This window comes from Salmo salar, chromosome ssa22 (genome assembly GCF_905237065.1).
Source record: "Salmo salar chromosome ssa22, Ssal_v3.1, whole genome shotgun sequence".
Taxonomy (NCBI): domain Eukaryota; kingdom Metazoa; phylum Chordata; class Actinopteri; order Salmoniformes; family Salmonidae; genus Salmo; species Salmo salar.
Window position 1 is genome coordinate 2,974,793 of NC_059463.1, and position 25,605 is coordinate 3,000,397.

At 43.6% G+C, this 25,605-nt stretch overlaps 1 protein-coding gene across 1 annotated transcript in view; it reads left to right on the forward strand.

The window, feature by feature from the left end:
- The window catches only part of fer1l4 (fer-1 like family member 4), a 109,240-nt gene that overhangs the window by 12,378 nt on the left and 71,257 nt on the right, over positions 1–25,605 (forward strand). The window contains exons 4-14 of the mRNA XM_045705303.1: positions 6,946–7,045; positions 7,229–7,323; positions 7,519–7,560; positions 7,790–7,957; positions 8,055–8,115; positions 8,502–8,633; positions 9,553–9,615; positions 9,850–9,934; positions 10,157–10,319; positions 11,958–12,141; positions 15,794–15,980. Of these exons, the coding sequence (XP_045561259.1) occupies positions 6,946–7,045; positions 7,229–7,323; positions 7,519–7,560; positions 7,790–7,957; positions 8,055–8,115; positions 8,502–8,633; positions 9,553–9,615; positions 9,850–9,934; positions 10,157–10,319; positions 11,958–12,141; positions 15,794–15,980 (1,280 nt within the window). The remainder of the gene's footprint in view (positions 1–6,945; positions 7,046–7,228; positions 7,324–7,518; positions 7,561–7,789; positions 7,958–8,054; positions 8,116–8,501; positions 8,634–9,552; positions 9,616–9,849; positions 9,935–10,156; positions 10,320–11,957; positions 12,142–15,793; positions 15,981–25,605) is intronic.

Consider the following 25,605-nt stretch of genomic DNA (forward strand, 5'->3'; position numbering starts at 1 on the left):
GAAGGTTGCGACGGCGCAATACCATCTGAGTAGGGGCAGAGTGAGTAGTGTTGGAGGAGAGCGAGAGGGAAAAGGATACAAGGTAGTGGTTGGAGACTTGGAGGGGAGTTGCAGTGAGATTAGTAGAAGAACAGCATCTAGTAAAGATGAGGTCAAGCGTATTGCCTGCCTTGTGAGTAGGGGGGGAAGGTGAGAGGGTGAGGTCAAAAGAGGAGAGGAGTGGAAAGAAGGAGGCAGAGAGAAATGAGTCAAAGGTAGACGTAGGGAGGTTAAAGTCACCCAGAACTGTGAGGGGTGAGCCATCCTCAGGAAAGGAACTTGTCAAGCTCATTGATGAACTCTCCAAGGGAACCTGGAGGGCGATAAATGATAAGGATGTTAAGCTTGAATGGGCTAGTGACTGTGACAGCATGGAATTCAAAGGAGGAGATAAACAGATGGGTCAGGGGAGAAAGAGAGAATGTCCACTTGGGAGAGATGAGGATTCCAGTGCCACCACCCCACTGACCAGATGCTCTCGGGGTATGCGAGAACACGTGGTCAGACGAGGAGAGAGCAGTAGGAGTAGCAGTGTTTTCTGTGGTAATCCATGTTTCCGTCAGCGCCAAGAAGTCGAGGGAATGGAGGGTAGCATAGGCTGAGATGAACTCTGCCTTGTTGGCCGCAGACCGGCAGTTCCAGAGGCTGCCGGAGACCTGGAACTCCACGTGGGTCGTGCGCGCTGGGACCACCACGTTAGAGTGGCAGCGGCCACGCGGTGTGAAGCGTTTGTGTGGCCTGTGCAGAGAGGAGAGAACAGGGATAGACAGACACATAGTTGACAGTCTACAGGAGAGGCTACGCTAATGCAAAGGAGATTGGAATGAAAATTAACTAAACAACTGGGGAAGCGAGAGAGCAGGGCCTCCCTCACTAACCATTCACTGGTTAGTCTACACACAGCTAATGTCAGCTAGCTTACAAAGCTACCAAACTTTCTCCCTGCGATATGGCTACCCTCACCCCATTCACAAGTCGACTCTAACAAGGCTAAGGACCCCGCACCTCGTCCGTGCGCATGCAGGTCTTTGATTTCAGACAAGGATTCATATCCCCTTTGTATTTCATGTCTGGGGGTTGAGCAGGGCCAAGTCTTGTTCAGTAACCCTGAATCTTGCTCGCATTGTAGTGTGCTGCTAGAGGAAAAAGTCTACAACTTTTTTTTACCAACAGAGTCCCTGTCAAGGGCTGCTCTAGTTCGGATATGTATTGAATAAAAGAGCTCAGACTGCTGACAGCTAGCTAAATACTGCTAGCTCAGCTAAATTAAACGCTGTGTGTTACCACGCTCAAGCCCATGGGTAAGGGCATGTTAAAATAGCCCCAGTTTAACACTAGCTGGGCTAACATCACAGTTGTCACCAAGCACTGTTCCTACTCCAAGGGCACAGGGCCAAGTTAAATCTAGACGTTCCGCTAGCGGAACACCTGCTCCAATATCCAATGATAGGCGTGGCGCGAATTACAAATTCCTCAAAAATCCCAAAACTTCAATTTTTCAAACATACGACTATTTTACACCATTTTAAAGACAAGACTCTCCTTTATCTAACCACACTGTCCGATTTCAAAAAGGCTTTACAGCGAAAGCAAAACATTACATTATGTCAGCAGAGTACCCAGCCAGAAATAATCAGACACCCATTTTTCAAGCTAGCATATAATGTCACTAAAAACAAAACCACAGCTAAATGCAGCACTAACCTTTGATGATCTTCATCAGATGACACGCCTAGGACATTATGTTATACAATACATGCATGTTTTGTTCAATCAAGTTCATATTTAAATCAAAAACCAGCTTTTTACATTAGCATGTGACATTCAGAACTAGCATTCCCACCAAACACTTCCGGTGAATTTACTAAATTAATCACGATAAACGTTCACAAAAAACATAACAATTATTTTAAGAATTATAGATACAGAACTCCTCTATGCACTCGCTATGTCCGATTTTAAAATAGCTTTTCGGTGAAAGCACATTTTGCAATATTCTGAGTAGATAGCCCGGCATCACAGGGCTAGCTATTTAGACACCCACCAAGTTTAGCCCTGACCAAAGTCAGATTTACTATAAGAAAAATGTTATTACCTTTGCTGTTCTTTGTCAGAATGCACTCCCAGGACTTCTACTTCAATAACAAATGTTGGTTTGGGTCAAAATAATCCATAGTTATATCCAAATAGCGGCGTTTTGTTCGTGCGTTCAAGACACTATCCGAAGGGTGACGAAGGGTTACGCACCCGACGCGTTTCGTGACAAAAAAATTCTAAATATTCCATTACCGTACTTCGAAGCATGTCAACCGCTGTTTAAAATCAATTTTTATGCTTTTTCTCGTAAAAAAGCGATAATATTCCGACCGGGAGTCGTTGTTTTCGTTCAAAGACGAAAGAATAAAAACATGGTGTCGCCTCTTGCACGCGCCTCCAGTCTCTGTTCTCTGATCAGCCACCATCCAAATGCGCTAATGTTTTTCAGCCAGGGCCTGCAAAGACATCATTCAGCTTTTTGCCGCCTTCTGAGAGCCTATGGGAACCGTAGGAAGTGTCACGTTACAGCAGAGATACTCAGTTTTAAATAAAGAGAGTGTAGAAGGCGAAGAAATGGTCAGAGACGGCACTTCCTGTAAGGAATCTTCTCAGGTTTTGGCCTGCCAAATGAGTTCTGTTATACTCACAGACACCATTCAAACAGTTTTAGAAACTTTGGAGTGTTTTCTATCCAAAGCTAATAATTATATGCATATTCTAGTTTCTGGGCAGGAGTAATAATCAGATTAAATCGGGTACGTTTTTTATCCGGCCGTGAAAATACTGCCCCCTATCCATAACAGGCTAAGGGTGAATCTCTAGAATGCCACCAGAGTGTCGGAGCACACCATCTCTGTCATCAGGCTTGTGGACAGCTCACTGCCAAAAGGGAGAATTGATGCGCATGTGCAGTTCATCCCTATGCGCTATCCACGATTGCGAGGGGATGCAGGGTTCAGTTCACCATTAAACCACTCATTTTCTACTGGATAAATCTTCCATCCTCATCCAGATCAGCTAGCCCTCTGGGCCTGGCCCGTGAATGGATTAATCTAAATGCGACAGGCCTGCCACATAAGGTTGTTGCGGGTGCCATGGCCCCTTCCACATGTTCACTGTATGACAATAAGTGCTGTGTATCCGAAGTGATATGCTTTTTACAAAACAATACAGGAGGAAAACATCCACTTGTCTGTCATTTTATGAAGGGTGTGCATCGTTTATGCCCAGTTTTAAAGCCTTTAGTCCCTCCATGAGACCCCAAGCCGAATACAACAGGTGTAGTAGACCTTACCGTGAAATGCTTACTTACAAGCCCTTTACCAACAATGCGGTTTTAAGAAAAACAAGAGTTAAGAAAATATTTACTAAATAAACTAAAGTTAAAAAAAATGTAACACAATAAAATAACAATAATGAGCTATATATAAAGCATTCGGAAAGTATTCAGACCCCTTGACTTTTTCCAGATTTTGTTACATTTCAGCCTTATTCTAAAATGGATTAAATAAAGAAAGATCTTCATCAATCTACACACAATACCCCATAATGACGAAGCGAAAACAGTTTTTTTATTTTAGCAAATGTATTAAAAATAAAAAACAGATACCTTATTTACATAAGTATTCAGACCATTTGCTATGAGACTCGAATTGAGCTCAGGTGCATCCTGTTTCCATTGATCATCCTTGAGAATTTTCCACAACTTGATTGGAGTCCATCTGTGGTAAATGAAATTGATTGGACATGATTTGGAAAGGCACACACCTGTCTATACAAGGTCCCACAGTTGACAGTGCATGTCAGAACAAAAACCAAGCCACGAGGTCGAAGGAATTGTCCGTAGAGCTCAGAGACAGGATCGTGTCGAGGCACAGATCTGGGGAAGGGTACCAAAACATTTCTGCAGCATTGAAGGTCCCCAAGAACACAGTGGCCTCCATCATTCTTAAATGGAAGAAGTTTGGAACCACCAAGACTCTTCCTAGAGCTGGCCACCTGGCCAAACTGAGCAGTCGGGGGAGAAGGGCCTTGGTCAGGGACCAAGAACCTGATGGTCACTCTGACAGAGCTCTGGAGATCCTCTGTGGAGATGGGAGAAATTTCCAGAAGGACAACTATACCTGCAGCACTCCACCAATCAAGCATTTAAGGTAGATTGGCCAGACGGAGGCCACTCCACAGTAAAAGGCACATGACAGCCCGCTTGGACTTTGCCAAAAAACACCTTAAGACTCTCAAACCATGCGAAACAAGATTCTCTGGTTACGTCTGCCAAGCGTCACATCTGGAGGAAACCTGACACCATCCCTACTGTGAAGTATGGTGGTGGCAGCATCATGCTGTGGGGATGTTTTTCAGTGGCAGGGACTGGGAGACTAGTCAGGATCAAGGCAAAGATGAACGGAGCAAAGTACAGAGAGTTCCTTGATGAAAACCTGCTCCAGAGTGCTCAGGACCTCAGCCTAGGGCAAAAGTTCACCTTCCAACAGGACAATGACCCTAAGCACACAGCCAAGACAACGCAGGTGTGGCTTCGGGACAAGTCTCAATGTCCTTGAGTGGCCCAGCAAGAGCCCGGACTTGAACCCGATCGCACATCTCTGGAGAGACCTGAAAATAGCTGTACAGTAATGCTCCCCATCCAACCTGACAGAGCTTGAGAGGATCTGCAGAGAAGAATGGGAGAAACTTCCCAAATACAGGTGTTCCAAGCCTGTAGCGTCATACCCAAGAAGACTCAATGCTGTAATCGCTGCCAAAGGTGCTTCATCAAAGTACTGAGTAAAGGGTCTGAATACTTATGTAAATGTGATATTTCATTTTTTATTTTATAATAAATATTTTAAAATTGATAAAAACCTGTTTTTCTTTTGTCATTATGAGGTATTGTGTGTAGACTGATGAGGAAAAAATACAATTTAATCAATTTTAGAATAAGGCTTTAACGTAACAATCTGTGGAAAAACGAGTGATCAAGTCAATTTGCGGGGTTATGGGTTAGTCGAGGTAATTGAGGTAATATGTACATGTAGGTAGGGGTAAAGTGACTATGTATACAGGTTGAAGTCAGAAGTTTACATACACTTAGGTTGGAGTCATTAAAACTCGTTTATCAACCACTCCACAAATTTCTTGTTAACAAACTATAGTTTTGGCAAGTTAGTTAGGAGATCTACTTTGTGCATGACACAAGTCATTTTTCCAACAATTGTTTACAGACAAATTATTTCACTTATAATTCACTGTATCACAATTCCAGTGGGTCAGAAGTTTACATACATTAAGTTGGCTGTGCCTTTAAACAGCATGGAAAATTCCCGAAAATGATGTCATGGCTTTAGAAGCTTCTGATAGGCTAATGTTTAAATGTATTTGGCTAAGGTGTATGTAAACTTCCGACTTCAACTGTAGATAATAAACAGTGAGTAGCAGCAGCGTAAAAAAAGGGGGGGATCAATGCAAATAGTCCGTATAGCCATTTGATTAGCTGTTCAGTAGTCTATGGCTTCGGGGTAGAAGCTGTTAAGGAGCCTTTTGGACCGAGACTTCGCGCCCTGGTAGCGCTTGCCATGCGGTAGCGGAGAGAACAGTCTATGACTTGGGTGACCGGAGTCTTTGACAATTTTTAGGGCCTTAATCTGACACCGCCTGGTACAGAGGTCCTGGATGGCAGGAACCTTGGCCACGGTAATGTACTGGGCCGTACGCACTACCCTCTGTAGTGCCTTGCAGTCAGAGGTAGAGCAGTTGCCATACCAGGCAGTGATGCAACCAGTCAGGATACTCTCGATGGTGCAGCTGTATAACTTTTTGAGGATCTGAGGACCCATGCCAAATATTTTAAGTCTCCTGAGGGGGAATAGGTGTTGTCGTGCCCTCTTCACGACTGTCTTGGTGTGTTTGGACCATGATAGTTTGTTGGTGATGTGGACGCCAAGGTACTTGAAACACTCAACCTGCTCCACTACAGCCCTATCGATGAGAATGGGGGCGTGTTTGACCCTCCTTTTCCTGTAGTCCCTGATCATTTCCTTTGTATTGATCACATTGAGGGAGAGGTTGTTGTCCTGGCACCACACTGCCAGGTCTCTGACCTCCTCCCTATGGAGAGGTTGTTGTCCTGGCACAACACTGCCAGGTCTCTGACCTCCTCCCTATAGGCTGTCTCATCGTTGTCGGTGATCAGGCCTACCACCGTTGTGTTGTCAGCAAACTTAATGATGATATTGGAGTCGTGCTTGGCCACGCAGTCATGTGTGAACAGGGAGTACAGCAGTACAGGAAGGGACTAAGCACACACCCCTGTCTATTGTGCTCTAAGCTACAGTATTTCACTGCAGCCTTTAGAGCCGATGGAAAGCGTGAGTGCCTCTCTTTCAAAACTGCTTTGCTACTTGCCCTTACTTCTGCAAATCAAGAAGTGTGTGAGCTGTATGCAGTTCATCACTCGTGCCTGCAATTTGCCCTGGGGTAATCTAAGGTTACCCTACAGCCTGTCCTACAATTGCTTCAGATTAGAATGCTTTTCACCCACTGCCTTTCTCCTCTCTGGAGGAAGAACAGCTCTATCGTTTTTGTCCAGCGCGCACTTTACGCATCTATATGGACAGGAGGAGAGTTTTAAGGTGGAGTAACCAGCTTTTTGTCTCCTCGGCACCTCCTCACACAAGTAAACCTCTCCGCAGTCCAACCTGTCAACCTTACTGTATGTAGAGTTTGTGACCAACCTTTCTTCACTGAGGGGAAAAATAAATCCCAACAAAAGACAAATGCTGAATTTAATCTAATGTTTAATTCAATTGATATATATAATATGCATATATGGAGGGGTGGTCCAAAGCTGTTTGACCGTGATGTCTCCCTCAGGCTCCTGGGTAAATTAATCATCAGTCTCCAGCATGTGGTGACCTCTGGGAGACTGATACTCCGAGAGCCACTGACAGACAGCAACCACAGCCAGACAAATGTAAGTCAAACACATACACCAGTGGAGGCTTCTGCAGGGAGGATACCGAGAATGAACCTCCACTTTACTGTGGAATGCATTTTTGAAACGTATGATCCTGGTACACACATGCACAACACACACACACACACACAGGTTTATTTATCTATAAAGGCACTTTTTTAATATACTTCATATGTTCAGATATACATTGAGCTGGACGTACGATACCACCCTGTGCAAGGTGCTGCCGGTGGATGGGAGGGTGAGGAATTCCTCAATGTGGAAGACAATGATGAGTGAGTGAAAGAATAGTATGTAGAATACTGCACCATTTCGTCCATCATATTTGTCTACACCTGATAACAGATTGCATGCTCACCGGCGTTATGTTCTTCCTAATGTTGATGAATTAATATATCATTATATTTAAAAAATCTTCAAGTCCCATATCAAACTCTCTTCTCATTTTTTCTCCTTTCCCCCTTTCTCAGCTCAGGTTATGTTATCAGAAACTCAGGTTTTGCTGAGCCTAGGTAAGTCCTAGACACTGTAATTGAGATTGTTATTGAAGAGTGCTCAAATTGGATTGATTGATGCCATTCTGAGATAAGATCACATTCAGTGAACTCTAGTCATATGGAAAGTTTCTGTGGACGATTTCTCAAGTTTAGACATTTTGTTCATTTGTCCAGACACCTGTATTTGTATTTCTTATTGTATTTCATATGACAATGATCCAAATGATGATACTCTGACTCTCAGGTTAAAGCAGAGTCTGCGACCCGAGAAACTCGACCGAGAGACCAGGAAATTAGGGCGCGGTCTGGTCAAAACCGGGGACGAGGATGATGAAGACGATGACGAGGATGATGACGATTATGATATATCAGACATGGAGTCTGCCAACATAATGTTCACTCCCATTTTAAGGTGTTTTTTTCCCTCTTGTTTCTGTAGAGGGATTTTTAGACACAGTAGTTTACATTGAAAACGTTTATATTTTTATGCTGAGTTGTCTGTGTTTTAGTCGTTGCAGACCTCTTTCAAAGCATGTGCTTGCTGCCACACCCCGAGTACAGAGCTTCCAGGTGAGTGATGAAAGTTATGGAGGAGAAGGCAAAGGACAAGTTTCCCCAAACACCATTATTAAGTCACCCTTTAAAAAGCACTGGTTTATGTAATATTTGACATAGTGGGTTATGTCACATTTGACATTGGTGGTTATGTCACACAGTTATGGCACATTTATGAATCCTTGATAGAGCATGACATACAGTCCTAGATGATTTGTGACACAATAATATAGTGATTTTGAAGCCTTTATTAATGCTTGATAAGGCCTTCATAAATTGCACTTAATTTAAAGCGGGACAAAGTTGGGTCCATCTAATCTTTATGATCACACCATTATTTGTCCCATGAAAAACTTAATTCAAGACCAGCATCTTAAAGTGTCTTTTGCTCTTTCTCTCAGGTTAATGTGAATGTATTGGAGGCCCAGAAACTGGTGGGCGTGAACATAAACCCAGCCGTGTACATCAGAGTGGGAGAAGTGAAGAAGAAAACTGCTACACAGAAGTCCACCAACTGTCCATTCTACAATGAGGTGGGCTATTTAACCCTGAGTCTCAGGGGTATAGAATATACACTCAACACCATTTGTATTTGGACAGGGAAGCTAAAATGTTAAATGTGTCTTTATACTCCAGCATTTTGAATGTGAAATCAAATATTTCATATGAGTCGACATTTCAGAATGTCACCTTTTATTTGAGGGTATTTTCATGCATATCTTTTTCACCAGATAATGTTTTGCTCAATAGGAACTGAATGGTGAATAATGTATTGTGCCATTTTGGAGTCACTTTTACTGTAAGTAAGAATAGAAGATGTTTGTGAACACTTCTAAATTAATTTGGATACTAGTGCTACCATGATTATGGATAACCATGAATGAACTGTGAATAATGATGAGTGAGAAAGTTACATAGGCACAAATTCACATACCCCCCCAAAATGCTAAACTCCGCTGTCATCATTATTCATGATTCATTCATGATTTTTCTTTATCATGACATTATCAGAATTAATTTGTGTTCAGAAACATCTTATCTACCAAACTTATAAAAAAAAATGACTCCAGTCATTATTCACCGATCAGCTCCTATTGGGAAAAACATAACCCAAAACACAACTAAAACAAATTGCAAATGCATAAGTGAATCTATCCAAATACTTATGACTTCTTCAAATGGGGGGACTAGATAATGCTTTCATTTCTAAACAGTAAAACCAATATGTATGAAAATACCCTCAAATAATACCCTTGTATGCAACATTTGACCTCAAATCCAAAATGCTGGAGTATAGAGACAAATAAAAAATGTTTGCTTCACTGTCCAAATACATATGATGTTGAGTGTAATCGAATAAGATAATTTACTTTATATGTGGAGGTATCCAAGAGACTTTACGTAAGGTTTCAATTCTCAACACGTTACTTCAATGTTTCTTTCCTCTCTCAGAACTTCATGTTTGAGTTCCAGGAGACACAAGATGTTCTGTTTGATAAAGTTATTGAGATAACGGTAAGTTGTAAAAATAGTTAGTTGTATGTCTGGACTTGATATTTTTGATAATCATAATTTGATTCAATATATATCAGTGTAAAGTGAAAGGAGGTATCTTTGTCCTGAAGCAGCATTTTCACACTGGAACCACAGGATCATGTGGTGTGATACATAATGTCCTGGGCTCACTGAATCAGTTAAGATAATGTAATGTTATCCTTGGATATACTGAGCCTTTGTTTTAACACATAGGTTGTTCACAAAAAGATGCTGGGATTTATGATGACACTTATCGGCACCTTCAAAATTGACATCAGCACTGTCTACAGTCAGCAAGGTAAACAGGATATGACACAAAAACTTGGAAGCATGTATAAAAGGGAAGATAAACTCTGTGGTGCCCTGATAAGACTATGATTTAAAGGGAATAGTCCTTAATCTTTCAATATTGTAATTTTAGGGAGTTGGGATAGTCATTCATTTTGACATCACTATTCAATAGAAATATCAGCCTTGTATTTTTGTACTCATAAAGAAGTATGTCTTTCTGTCACAACAGATCACAGGTTCTACCAGAAATGGGCTCCCCTTACTGATCCCAGTGACACCCGGGCAGGGATAAAAGGTTTCGTGAAGTGCACCTTGAGTGTTGTGATGAAAGGAGACGCAATGGGAATGCCCAGTTTGCCTCCTTTAGGCAGTCAGAACAATGACATTGAGACGTAAGTCATAGCTTTTTCTTGAAGGAACCTCCTAAGAAAAATGCTTAACATTTTATTAGCCATGTAGACTACTCCTTGGTGGGTGGTGTTTATAACTCACTTTAAGCTAAACTCAGCAAAAAAAGAAACGTCCTCTCACTGTCAACTGCGTTTATTTTCAGCAAACTTAACATGTGTAAATATTTTTATGAACAAAACAAGATTCAACAACTGAGACATAAACTGAACAAGTTCCACAGACATGTGACTAACAGAAATTGAATCTTGTAACAGTCAGTATCTGGTGTGGCCACCAGCTGCATTAAGTACTGCAGTGCATCTCCTCCTCGTGGACTGCATGAGGGCTCTCCGGGCTCTTCGCTGGCCATGGCAGAACACTGACATTCCTGTCTTGCAGGAAATCACGCACAGAACGAGCAGTATGGCTGGTGGCATTGTCATGCTGGAGGGTCTTGTCAGGATGAGCCTGCAGGAAGGGTACCACATGAGGGAGGAGGATGTCTTCCCTGTAACGCACAGCGTTGAGATTGCCTGCAATGACAACAAGCTCAGTCCGATGATGCTGTGACACACCGCCCCAGACCATGACGGACCCTCCACCTCCAAATCGATCCCGCTCCAGAGTACAGGCCTCGGTGTAACGCTCATTCGTTTAACGATAAATGCGAATTCGACCATCACCCCTGGTGAGACAAAACCGCGACTCGTCAGTGAAGAGCACTTTTTGCCAGTCCTGTCTGGTCCAGCGACGGTGGGTTTGTACCCGTAGGCGACGTTGCCGGTGATGTCTGGTGAGGACCTGCCTTACAACAGGCCTACAAGCCCTCAGTCCAGCCTCTCTCAGCCTATTGCGGACAGTCTGAGCACTGATGGAGGGTTGTGCGTTCCTCCTGGTGTAACTCGGGCAGTTGTTGTTGCCATCCTGTACCTGTCCCGCAGGTGTGATGTTCGGATGTACCGATCCTGTGTAGGTGTTGTTACACGTGGTCTGCCACTGCGAGGACGATCAGCTGTCCGTCCTGTCTCCCTGTAGCTCTGTCTTAGGCGGCTCACAGTACGGACATTGCATTTTATTGCCCTGGCCACATCTGCAGTCCTCATGCCTCCTTGCAGCATGCCTAAGGCACGTTCACGCAGATGAGCAGGGACCGTGGGCATCTTTATTTTGGTGTTTTTCAGAGTCAGTAGAAAGGCCTCTTTCGTGTCCTAAGTTTTCATAACTGTGACCTTAATTGCCTACCGTCTGTAAGCTGTTAGTGTCTTAGTGACCGTTCTACAGGTGCATGTTCATTAATTGTTTATGGTTCATTGAACAAGCATGGGAACAGTCATTAAACCCTTTACAATGAAGATCTGTGAAGTTATTCGGATTTTTACGAATTATCTTTGAAAGACAGGGTCCTGAAAAAGGGATGTTTCTTTTTTTTCCTGTGTTTATTACTTGAATTCATTGGCTGATTTCCCATTTTATTTTTCTTCTGCCCGTATTGTTCATTCATTCAAAAAAATATTGATGTAGGTAAGCTTTAACTGCTCACTATTCCTGGATTTGCCTTTCTTAATTGCCCCTGAGGGGATAAGTTAAGTTGTATTGATTTGAATTGAAATTGGGCTCATGTTGCTTTCCTCTCTTTGTAGGAACCTGCTCTTGCCCAAGAGAATGCCAATGGAGAGGCCCTGGGCTAAGTTCCTGGTGAAGATCTACAAGGCAGAAGGTTTACCCAGTATGAGCGCTGGCTTCCTGGGTAGCCTCTCTAAGATGATGGGGGACAAAAAGGTCTTCATTGACCCTTACGTGCAGGTCACATTCGCAGGCCAACAGGTACAGGTGCAGGTTCTTTTAGATGTTGAATAACAAGGTTTTGATCAATTCCATTTAAATTCAGTCAATTCAGGAAGTAAACTGAAATTCCAATTCCATTTTCGTCATGAGGAAAATGTACTTCCTGAATTGACTGAATTTAAATGGAATTGACCCCAATCTGTTGGATTATATGCTAGAAATAAGGTATATCAAACCAATTTCGGTCGCATTCATATAACAATAGTCTATAAAATGGTTTTGTTGGTTTTGTGTATTCAGTCATTAGTGCAGGGTTTTCTTTGTTGTGCCAGTTCACATGACAAAATACTGTAGTATACAATTATTTTTTATTTAACCTTTATTTAACCAGGGAGTCATGGCCTATTTTGCAGATGAGCCCTGCATTTAAGTATTCACTGTAGTGTTTTTGCTGTACTGTAGTGTTTTTGCTGACTTTACTGTAGTATAAATACTGTAGTAAAAGAAAACTGCAATATATACTATAGTAATTAATGTAGTGTTTTTGTAGTATACTGTAGTATTTACAGTTAACAGTTAACAGTTAACTATAGTATAAATAATTAATAAATAAATGAAAAAATAAATAAAATAACTTTTTATTTATTTTTTATTTTATTTCACCTTTATTTAACCAGGTAGGCAAGTTGAGAACAAGTTCTCATTTACAATTGCGACCAGGCCAAGATAAAGCAAAGCAGTTCGACACATACAACAACACAGAGTTACACATGGAATAAACAAACATACATTTACGTCATTTAGCAGACGCTCTTATCCAGAGCGACTTACAGTAGTGAATGCATACATTTCATTAATTTTTTGTTCCGTACTGGTCCCCCGTGGGAATCGAACCCACAACCCTGGTGTTGCAAATACCATGCTCTACCAACCGAGCCACACGGGACTCCATACAATCAACATACAATAATACAGTAGAAAAATAAGTCTATATTTAAAAATGTGAGCAAATGAGGTGACATAAGGGAGGTAAAGGCAAAAAAGGCATGGTGGCAAAGTAAATCCAATATAGCAAGTAAAACACTGGAATGGTAGATTTGTAGTGGAAGAAAGTGCAAAGTAGAAATAGAAATAAATGATGGGGTGCAAAGGAGCAAAATAAATAAGTAAATAAATAAATACAGTAGGGGAAGATGTAGTTGTTTGGGCTAAATTATAGATGGGCTATGTACAGGTGCAGTGATCTGTGAGCTGCTCTGACAGCTGGTGCTTAAAGCTAGTGAGGGAGTATATACTATAGTGTAAGCCGTCTAGTGTACCTGTAAGTAGGTTATGGACATTACTGTAGTATATACTACAGCGATTTTTTTTGTGTGGATATTCTACAATATACTGCAACATTCTATAGTTTTTATTTTTTGTATTTTTTATTTAACCTTTATTTTGACAGGGAGTACATTTTTTATTTAACTAGGCCAATTAGTTAAGAACAAATTCTTATTTACAATGACGGCCTAGGAACAGTGGGTTAACTGCCTAATTCAGGGGCGGAACAGATTTTTACCTTGTCAGCTCGGGGATTCAATCTAGCAAACTTTCGGTTACTGGCCCAACGCTCTAACCACTAGGCTACAACTGTTTCCTGTGATAAAAGTGCATCCAAGGGTTTAAGATTAAAAGCAGCTGCACTTCGATAAATAGTATCACCATAATCAAGACCAGGTAGAAAGATCAACTGCACAATCTGCTTCCTGCTGACTGGAGAGAGACATCTGTTTCTGTAAAAGAAAAAGCCACTTTAAATCTTAGTTTCTAAACAAGCTCAGTCGTGTGTTTTAAAACAATAAATCATTGTCAATCTACATACCAAGGCATTTGTATGCAGGGACTCGTTCGATTAAAGAACCATCCAATGAGTAAAGATGTAATCCAGCTGAGACAGTCTTACATGACCTTGAAAACAACGTATTTGTTTTGCACGTATTAAGTACGAGTTTCAAATCAGTAAGGGCTTCCTGCACAACTGCAAAATCGGACTGTAGTCTTGTCACAGCCAGGTCAGCAGTTGGGGAAATTGCGTACATAATAGTATCATCTGCATATAGGTTCAATTACATTTTGATTGACCAATATCATTTATATAAAAAATGAAAAGAAGAAGTCCTAGTTTCAACCCCACGAAACACCTTTACGTACTTCAAGAAATTCGGACTTAAAGGAAAATTCCACCCAAAACGATCTTTTGGTATTTGTTTCATTAGTCATTGTTGACATAGACCCAAAATGTTTTGCTTGTCAGCAATCAAGTTTTCAAAAGAAATAGCAAAAGATTGTTTTGGGTGGAGTTTTCCTTTAACCCCATCAATCACGATGGCGTGAGTTCTGTCACTAAGATAATCATGAAACCATTAACGTGTTGGAGCTCAGGCCTATCGAGGACAACTTATTTAATAAAATGTTAAACAGTATAACATTTTGACAGGTCCACAAACAAAGAAGCACATTTAATTTTAGTGCCTAAAGCATTGACAAGATCATTAACAACTAAAGTGATTGCTGTAATAGTGCTATGCCCAATGCCTAAACCATGATTGGTTTACATTCAAAATACATTTCTCAGATAAAAAAGAGAAAAGTTGTACATTTACCAAGGATTCAAGAATCTTAGCTAGACAACGAAGCCTTGAAATGGGGCTATAATTACGGCCCCGAGTGGCGCAGCGGTCTAAAGCACTGCATCTCAGTGCTAGAGGCGTCACTATAGACCCTGATTCAATTCCAGGCTGTATCACTCCCGGACATGATTGGGAGTCCCATAGGGCTGCGCACAATTGGCCCAGCGTCGTCCGGATTAGGGTTTGGCCGGGGTAGGCTTTCATTGTAAATAAGAACTTGTTCTTAACTGGGATGCCTAATTAAACATAATGGAGTCGCAGCACAAGAGCTGATTTCCATACTTTTGGAATATTTGTTGATAACAATGTTAAATAAAAAATGTGGGTTATTGAGCCAACATTGATGGGCGTTGCACACTTAAGCAGACCAGGATCCAATTTGTCAATAGTAAGTACTACACATGAACGAGGGACACTACAGTGTGTAGTATAGTATTCGACAGTATACTACATACTTCTCTAGTAAATATAGGGGTATTATATAGTAAACTGTAATATTTTTTAATATGGGATGTCTCTTCCTTATTTGAGTTCCTCTCACCTATACCCGCCTGGTCTCGTACAAGCCATCCATGTCCTCCCTGTGATATGCTTGTGTTTCTATGCCTCAACTCCCAACAACACTCACTCTTACAATACACCCACTATTTGTTTACTGGGTTGTGGTCCCTTTATTTGTACAGTACACTCTGTCTTTCCTGGTTAGGTAATGGCAAACACACCACTGTTTCCAAACAAATGGAGTGTGTCACCGTGGCTGCCTTGTCACCTCATTCACATCACGGCACAGCCCTATATTTCCTTTACTGCATTCCTTCTCTGGATGTACTGTAAGAATAGGGATAGGATTACAATAGCACTAAACCACTTTCCGGCTTTTGGGAGTTTTCAAATCAAATAATTAACCTTTATCTAAAATGAAATTAGCCTGATTTTTATAATTTAACTGTAAGACCTACAGTATGTGAATTTATCAATGGACTGCTTCAATTGAGAAATACTACGTTTTATCAAAGGGTGAGACGTCAGTGGAGTCCAACACCAACACTCCTGAGTGGAATGAGCAGATCTCTTTCATCGAGCAGTTTCCTCCCCTTGCCCGGCGAATAAAAGTGCAGATCCTGGATGATGCCAACATTGGCGATGTGGCAGTGGGGACACACTTTCTTGACCTGCAGCAAATCTCCAACCCCAACAGAAATGGTAGCGTCTGCAGCAGAAGACCTAAACTCTCCTTTTAGCAGACTACTATCGACATAGCTTCGGACCACAAGTAGGATCCTGACCACAACTAGGATCTTGATGGGACTTTGGGCTTAGATGGATCCTAGTTGCGTGAGGTTCCAGTGCCTGCCGTCTGAAATCAATACAGACCTAAAGTGTGAACGGTTTCATCCCCCCAAAAATCCCTTCAACAAAGGCATATCCATAATCTCTAGGAACAATACTTACCACCAGGCAGTTTTAAGTTGTCAGGCTTGAAAATCAGTTCAGTTCGCTACCCAAACCAGATCAAACCAGACACATCTGGTTTCAAGTGGCCAAGTCACGTCATGTGATCTGCTACTGCGATTAGTGGACGCACTGGGAATTAGACATGAGATCTGATTACATCAGTGAAAAGGTTATGACTTCAGCTTTTCTTCTATGTACTGTAATTCCTGTAATATGAAAAATTAAGGCATAGCTCGTTGTACAAGCCCTACACCTATGGGAACTGTGCATGTTTAGAGCGCCACCATTAGTTAAAAGATGTAACTTTTTTCTCTCTTCAAAAAATCTACAATCCTTTCAGAATGGTGATTTACCCTTTGCTAATCCGTGCCCCAGAATATGTGGCAACAAATTAACTGTTGTTGAGTCCGACACCTTGGACAAGCTTACATTTTAAATGCATGGAAGCCATTGAGGCCTTCCATTATAGTTTTCATGCAAAAACAAATTGTTTAAATGGCAAAATAATTAAACAGTGCACCAGTGATACTTGCTACTGTGATTCCTGAAATACAGAGCCCGTTGATGGAATATTTTTTCGAATCTGAAATCATACTTTTGTTACATTGTTTGCTAGCTCAGCTGGTTAGCTAGCTCTCAGTCTTATTGACCACCCAATGTTGCTAACGCTAGCTAGCTAGCCAGTTAATATAACTTATTTAAAAAAATGTATATTAGCTAAGTTATTCATGTTATGAAAACAACTCTTATGTGCTGTCGACATTAGGATACGATTTGAGAGTCCCAGTTAGCTCCAAAAGTGGTTAGTAACTTTGGCTGCATGCTGACAGTGCATTCAGAGCCATCCAGTGGCTAGCCACACTACAACCTTCAATTAAAATCCTTCATTTAAAATCCACCTGTATATCAATCTAAGTTGCATAATTTAAAAAATCTAAATCTGTCAATTTAAGCTAGAAATGTCAAGGTTTTTCCATTGGCAATCCACCACATCCGCCTATGTCGTCCTTTGGCTCTACGACCCCCACAAACGTCACAAGACTCATCTGAAGGTAACCCATACAAAGGAATGAAACGATGGAGGTAAATATGTGGTTAAATATGTGTCCAAAAAAGCAAAAATATTATCTGAACCTTCTTAGATCTCCTAGATATAGGACAGACACTTCAAAACCTTATTTCGTATAATTCCTTTTTTTACTGTCTTCTTTTTTCTCCATTTATGAATGTGCTATTCGATATGTTTCTATCGGCCATAGTAGTAAAGAGTCAAATTCAATATTTTATCAAATATTTTTGTTTAATACCTAAAGGTGTTCTAAAATTCAAAATCAAATGGCTAAATGATCCATGTTATGACCATCTTAAAACAATTCCATACTGTATGTTAGCTTAGTACCCCACACCTCCTCCAACGGCTTATACTTTTAGTGGTTTTAACCAGGATCCCGTGGAATTGTAATGATAGTCCATCACAACATATCCGAGAGTCTCCTGATTACCAAGGGGTAGTGTTTAATTTAATTGTGTATTAAAAACACAGTTTGAGATCAATGTGAAGGGATTTTGCCAGTGGTTCATATGGGGATATGGGCTTCCCGGGAAAATGTTGACCGAGGTTGCAACAGTAACTACGGTGGCCAGGCCTTAGAGAATGGTACATATTGTATAAATTGCAATTCATAACATATTGTTCCAATTGCAATTCGTAACATATCGTACAAATTGTAATTGATAACATGTCTGTAATGGATCTTCTTAGAGAAGTGGAGGAGTCAGGCGCAGGACACAGGGATGAAGGTAAACCAAAACGTGTTTACTAAAATTATTAAATCCATCTTCTCTTAAAAATACATAGTCTGGAGAAAACACCTCCAACTACACTAAACGGACAAACAATCACCGACAAGACAAACAGGAAATGCAGAGGTTTAAATAATGAACATAATTAGGGAAACTCAAAACAGGTGTACACAATAAAGACAAAACCAAACGAACAGTGAAACATCGATCGGTGGCAACTAGTAAGCCGGTGACGTCGACCGCCGAACGCCGCCCGAACAAGGAGTCGACTTCGGCGGGAGTCGTGACAGTACCCCCCCCCTGATGCGCGGCTCCAGCAGCGCGCCGACACCGGCCTCGGGGACGACCCGGAGGACGGGGAGCAGGGCGATCCGGACGGAAGCGATGAAAATCCTGGATTAACGATGGATCCAGGATGTCTTCCGCCGGTACCCAGCTTCGCTCCTCCGGGCCATACCCCTCCCACTCCACGAGGTACTGAAGGCCCCTCGCCCGACGTCTGGAGTCCATAATGGCTCGTACGGTATATGCCGGGGCCCCCTCGATGTCCAGAGGGGGCGGAGGAACCTCCCGTACCTCCGACTGCTGGAGCGGACCAGTTACCACCGGCCTGAGGAGAGACACATGGAACGAGGGGTTAATATGATAATCAGGGGGAAGTTGTAACCTATAACAAACCTTGTTCAATCTCCTCAGGACTTTAAATGGCCCCACAAACCGCGGACCCAGCTTCCGGCAGGGCAGGTGAAGGGGCAGGTTTCGGGTCGAGAGCCAGACCCGATCCCCCGATGCATAAACCGGGGCCTCACTGCGGTGGCTGTCGGCACTCGCCTTTTGCCGCCTGATGGCTCGTTGCAGACGTACATGGGCAGCGTTCCATGTCTCCTCCGAGTGCCGAAACCATTCATCCACCGCAGGAGCCTCGATCTGGCTCTGATGCCATGGTGCCAGGACCGGCTGATACCCTAGCACACACTGAAAAGGGGTAAGGTTAGTGGAAGAGTGGCGTAAGGAATTTTGGGCCATCTCCGCCCAAGGGATAAATGATGCCCACTCTCCCGGCCGGTCCTGGCAATAGGACCGCAGAAACCTACCCACCTCTTGGTTGACTCTTTCCACCTGCCCATTACTCTCGGGGTGGAACCCTGAGGTAAGACTGACCGAGACCCCCAGGCGTTCCATAAAGGCCCTCCAGACTCTAGACGTAAATTGGGGACCCCGATCAGAGACTATATCCTCAGGCACCCCGTAGTGCCGGAATACATGGGTAAATAGGGCCTCCGCAGTCTGTAGGGCCGTAGGGAGACCGGGCAAAGGAAGGAGACGGCAGGACTTAGAAAACCGATCCACAACGACCAGGATCGTGGTGTTCCCCCGTGACGGGGGAAGATCCGTCACGAAATCCACCGATAGGTGTGACCACGGTCGTTGCGGAACGGGAAGGGGTTGTAATTTCCCTCTGGGCAGATGTCTAGGTGCCTTGCACTGTGCGCATACCGAACAGGAGGAGACATAAACCCTCACGTCCTTGGCTAACGTGGGCCACCAGTACTTCCCCGTCAGGCAGCGCACCGTCCGACCTATACCAGGATGACCAGAGGAGGGTGATGTGTGGGCCCAACAGATCAAACGATCGCGAACATCAAACGGCACGTACACGCGCCCAACGGGACACTGGGAGGGAGTGGGTTCTGCACGTGACGCCCGTTCGATGTCCGCGTCCACCTCCCATACCACCGGTGCCACCAGGCATGAGGCTGGAATTATGGGAGTGGGCTCTGTGGACCGCTCCTCTGTATCATACAGCCGGGACAGTGCGTCTGCCTTGACGTTCTGGGAACCTGGTTTATAAGAAAGAGTGAAAGAAAAGCGTGTGAAAAACATAGCCCACCTAGCCTGGCGAGGGTTCAGTCTCCTCGCTGCCCGAATATACTCCAGATTTCGGTGGTCAGTCCAAATGAGGAAAGGGTGTCTAGCCCCCTCAAGCCAATGTCTCCACGCTTTCAGAGCCCCGACAACAGCTAACAACTCCCTATTCCCCACATCATAGTTTCGCTCCGCCGGGCTGAGCTTCTTCGAAAAGAAAGCACAGGGGCGGAGTTTTGTTGGGTTACCCGAGCGCTGAGATAGCACAGCCCCTATTCCAGATTCGGATGCATCCACCTCAACTATGAACGCTAAGGAGGGATCAGGATGCGCCAGCACTGGAGCCGTGGTAAACAAAGCCTTCAGGTTACCAAAAGCTCTGTCCGCCTCAGCCGACCACCGCAACCGCACCGGTCCCCCCTTCAGTAAGGAGGTAATGGGAGCCGCCACGTGGCCAAAGCCCCGGATAAACCTCCGGTAGTAGTTGGCAAACCCTAAAAACCACTGCACCTCCTTTACCGTGGTTGGAGTCGCCCAATTACGCACGGCTGAAATGCGGTCAGTCTCCATCTCCACCCCTGACGCGGACAAACGGTACCCAAGGAAGGAGACGAACTGTTGAAAGAACAGACATTTCTCCGCCTTGACGTAAAGGTCATGCTCCAACAGTCGACCAAGCACCGTACGCACAAGGGACACATGCTCAGCGCGGGTGGTGGAGTATATGAGAATATCATCTATATACACCACTACACCCCGCCCGTGCAGGTCCCTGAAGATCTCATCCACAAATGATTGGAAGACGGATGGAGCATTCATTAACCCATACGGCATGACGAGGTACTCATAGTGCCCAGATGTAGTGCTAAATGCCGTCTTCCACTCATCCCCTCCCCTGATACGCACCAGATTGTACGCGCTCCTGAGGTCCAATTTTGTGAAGAAGCGCGCACCGAGCAATGACTCTGTCATACTGGTGATCAGAGGTAGCGGGTAACTGTATTTCACAGTAATCTGGTTCAAACCTCGATAGTCAATGCACGGGCGTAAACCTCCATCCTTCTTCTTCACAAAAAAGAAGCTCGAGGAGACAGGTGAAATGGAGGGCCGAATGTATCCCTGTCCCAGAGATTCAGCGACATATGTTTCCATAGCCGCCGTCTCCTCCTGTGACAGAGGATACACGTGACTCCTGGGAAGTGCAGCACCCTCCAGGAGATTTATCGCACAATCCCCCGGTCGATGGGGTGGTAATTGAGTCGCCTTCCTTTTACAGAAAGCGATTGCCAAATCGGCATATTCGGGGGGAATGTGCATGGTGGAAACCTGGTTTGGACTTTCCACCGTAGTGGCACCTAAGGAAACACCTAAACACCTCCCTGAACACTGACAGGACCATCCCTTGAGAACCCTCTGTTGCCACAAAATAATAGGATCATGAGAAGCCAACCAGGGAAGCCCCAATACAACGGGAAACGCAGGAGCGTCAATCAGAAAGAGACTAATACTCTCTTCATGACTCTCCTGCGTCACCATAGCAATGGGAACTGTGACCTCCCTAATCAGCCCAGACCCCAAAGGACGACTATCTAGGGCATGTATAGGGAAGGGAACATCAACGGGAACAATAGGAATCCCTAATCTATTGGCCAAAGACCGATCTATAAAGTTCCCAGCTGCGCCTGAATCTACTAGCGCCTTATGCTGGGAATGCGGGGAAAACCCCGGAAATCTTATAGACAACCACATGTGAGCAACAGGGGGATCTGGGTGAGTCGTGTGCCTACTCACCTGAGATGAACCACCAGTGTTCCGCCTACCACCTCGACGACCTGGAAAACCTCCCCAGCACCGACCAGCAGTGTGTCCTCTGCGATCACCTCTGGTGCATGGAACGGTTTCCCCTCCGGTCTCCCTAGTACCAGCCCCGCCCAACTCCATTGGTGTTGGGTCTAAGGGACTGGAGGATGGAACCAACGGACCCCGATCCGGACGTCCGCGGGAGGCCAGCAGGTTATCCAGCTGGATAGATAAGTCCATCAGCTGGTCCAGGTGGAGGATGGTGTCCCTGCAGGCTAGCTCCCTACGAACGTCCTCTCGCAAACCACACCTGTAGTGATCGATCAGGGCCCGCTCATTCCATCCTGCACCAGCCGCTAGAGTTCTAAAATCCAGTGCGAACTCCCGAGCGCTCCTCATCTCCTGCTTTAAATGGAACAAGCGCTCTCCCGCCGCTTTTCCTTCTGGTGGATGATCAAACACTGCCCGAAAGCGGCGGGAGAAATCCTCGTAGTTTTCCCGAGTCGGGTCTTCCACCTCGCAGATGGCGTTGGCCCACTCTAGGGCTTTACCAGTCAAACAGGAGATGAGGGCGCTCACTCTCTCACGTCCCGAGGGCGGCGGCCGGACAGCCGCCAGGTAGAGCTCTAGCTGGAGTAGGAACCCCTGACACCTGGCAGCTGCTCCGTCATACGCTCCCGGGAGCGAGAGCCGAATCCCACCGGATCCAGACGGCGGTTGGATAGGATCCAGAGGTGTACCGGGCGGTGGTGTGGCTGGGTCGACGGGACATCCTTTCCTCTCCAATCTCTCCATGGTCAGCAGCACGCCCTCCATGGCCGTCAGTAGATCCTGGATCATTTTAGCCTGCTGCTGAACGTGCTGATTAGGAGAACTGGCTGCTCCTGCTGACTCCATTGGTGGTCGGTGATTCTGTAACGGATCTTCTTAGAGAAGTGGAGGAGTCAGGCGCAGGACACAGGGATGAAAAAAAAAAAAAAAAAAAAAAGGGAAACCAAAACGTGTTTACTAAAATTATTAAATCCATCTTCTCTTAAAAATACATAGTCTGGAGAAAACACCTCCAACTACACTAAACGGACAAACAATCACCGACAAGACAAACAGGAAATGCAGAGGTTTAAATAATGAACATAATTAGGGAAACTCAAAACAGGTGTACACAATAAAGACAAAACCAAACGAACAGTGAAACATCGATCGGTGGCAACTAGTAAGCCGGTGACGTCGACCGCCGAACGCCGCCCGAACAAGGAGAGGGGTCGACTTCGGCGGGAGTCGTGACAATGTCATATGAAATGGTTGATGGACATCCGCAAAATGAATACATGGTATTTAAGTCAGACATTCCAACCTATCTCTTTATGCCCTAGATTTACTATGTTACATCTACCCATGAGTCCAGGTTGGTATTTAAGTCAGACATTTCAACCTGTCTCGTTATCAAAAGTTTAGACACACCTACTCATTCCAGGATTTTTCTTTTTCTTTTTTTAAAACTATTTTCTACATTGTAGAATAATAGTGAAGACATAAAAACTAGGAAATAACACATATGGAATCATGTAGTAACCAAAAAAGTGGGACGAAATCGTCCCACCTACTCAACAGCCAGTGGAATCCTGTGGCGCGATATTCAAATACCTTAGAAATACTATTACATTAATTTCTCAAACATATTACTATTTTACACCATTTTAAAGACAAGACTCTCGTTAATCTAACACTGTCCGATTTCAAAAAGGCTTTACAACGAAAGCAAAACATTAGATTATGTCAGCAGAGTACCCAGCCAGAAATAATCAGACACCCATTTTTCAAGCTAGCATATAATGTCACAAAAAACAAAACCACAGCTAAATGCAGCACTAACCTTTGATGATCTTCATCAGATGACACTCCTAGGACATTATGTTATACAATACATGCATGTTTTGTTCAATCAAGTTCATATTTATATCAAAAACCAGCTTTTTACATTAGCATGTGACGTTCAGAACTAGCATACCCACCGCAAACTTCCGGTGAATTTACTAAATTACTCACGATAAACGTTCACAAAAAACACAACAATTATTTTAAGAATTATAGATACAGAACTCCTTTATGCAATCGCGGTGTCCGATTTTAAAATAGCTTTTCGGCAAAAGCACATTTTGCAATAATCTGAGTAGAGAGCTCGCCATCACGGGCTATTTTGACACTCACCAAACTCAGATTTACTATAAGAAAAATTGGATTACCTTTGCTGTTCTTTGTCAGAATGCACTCCCAGGACTTCTACTTCATCCACAAATGTTGTTTTGGTTCAAAATAATCCATAGTTATGTTCAAATATCCTCTGTTTTGTTCTTGCGTTCAAGACACTATCCGAACGGTGACGCGCGGACGCGTATCGTGACCAAAAATTCTAAATATTCCATTACCGTACTTCGAAGCATGTCAAACGCTGTTTAAAATCAATTTTTATGCGATTTTTCTCGTAAAAAAGCGAAAATATTCCGACCGGAAACCCTGTTTTCGTTCAAAGACTCAAAATCTAAAATGGACTCTTCACGTGCATGCGCACCCCCGTCTCATTGTTCTCAGATCGACCACTTACCAAATGCGCTACTGTTTTTCAGCCATGGGCTGCAAAGTCATCATTCAACGTTCTGGCGCCTTCTGAGAGCCTATGGGAGCCTTAGAAAATGTCACGTTACAGCAGAGATCCTCAGTTTTCAATAAAGAGAGTGTAGAATGCCAAGAAATGGTCAGAGAGGGCGCTTCCTGTACAGAATCTTCTCAGGTTTTTGCCTGCCATATGAGTTCTGTTATACTCACAGACACCATTCAAACCGTTTTAGAAACTTTAGGGTGTTTTCTATCCAAATCAAACAATTATATGCATATTCTAGTTTCTGGGCAGTAGTAATAACTAGATTAAATCGGGTACGTTTTTTATCCGGATGTGAAAATACTGCCCCCTATCCTAGAGAGGTTAAACAAATCAAAATATATTTTATATTTTACATTCTTCAAAGTAGCCACCCTTTGCCTTAATGACAGCTTTGCACACTCTTGGCATACTCTCAACCAGCTTCATGAGTAATGCTTTTCCAACAGTCTTGAAGGAGTTCCCACATATGCTGAGCACTTGTTGGCTGCTTTTTGTTCACTCTGCAGTCCAACTCATCCCAAATCATCTCAATTGGGTTGAGGTCGGATGATTGTGAAGGCCAGGTCATCTGATGCAGCACTCTATTACGCTCCTTCTTGGTCAAATAGCCATTACCCAGCCTGGAGGTGTGTTGGGTCATTGTCCTGTTGAAAAAAATAAATAAATGAAAGTCCGACTAAGCGCAAACCAGATGGGATTGCGTATCGCTGCAGAATGCTGTGGTATCCATGCTGGTTAAGTGTGCCTTAAATTCTAAATAAATCTCTCAGTGTCATCAGCAAAGCACCCCCAAACCATCACAACTCCTCCTCCATGCCTCCCGGTGGGAACTACACATGCGGAGATCATCCGTTCACCTGCTCTGCGTCTCACAAAGACGCGGCAGTTGGAACCAAAAACCTCAAATTTAGAATCATCAGACCAAAGGACAGATTTCCACCAGTCTAATGTCCATTGCTCGTTTTTCTTGGCCCAAGCAAGTCTCTTCTTTTTATTGGTGTCCTTTTGTAGTTGTTTGTTTGCAGCAATTCGACCATGAAGGCCTGATTCACGCAGTCTCTGAACAGTTGATGTTGAGATATGTCTGTTACTTGAACTCTGTGAAGCATTTATTTGGACTGCAGTCTGAGGTGCAGGTAACTAATGAACTTATCCTCTGCAGCAGAGGTAACGCTGGGTCTTTCCAGAGCCAGTTTCATCATAGCGCTTGATGGTTTTTTAGACTGCACAAAGTTCTTGAAATGT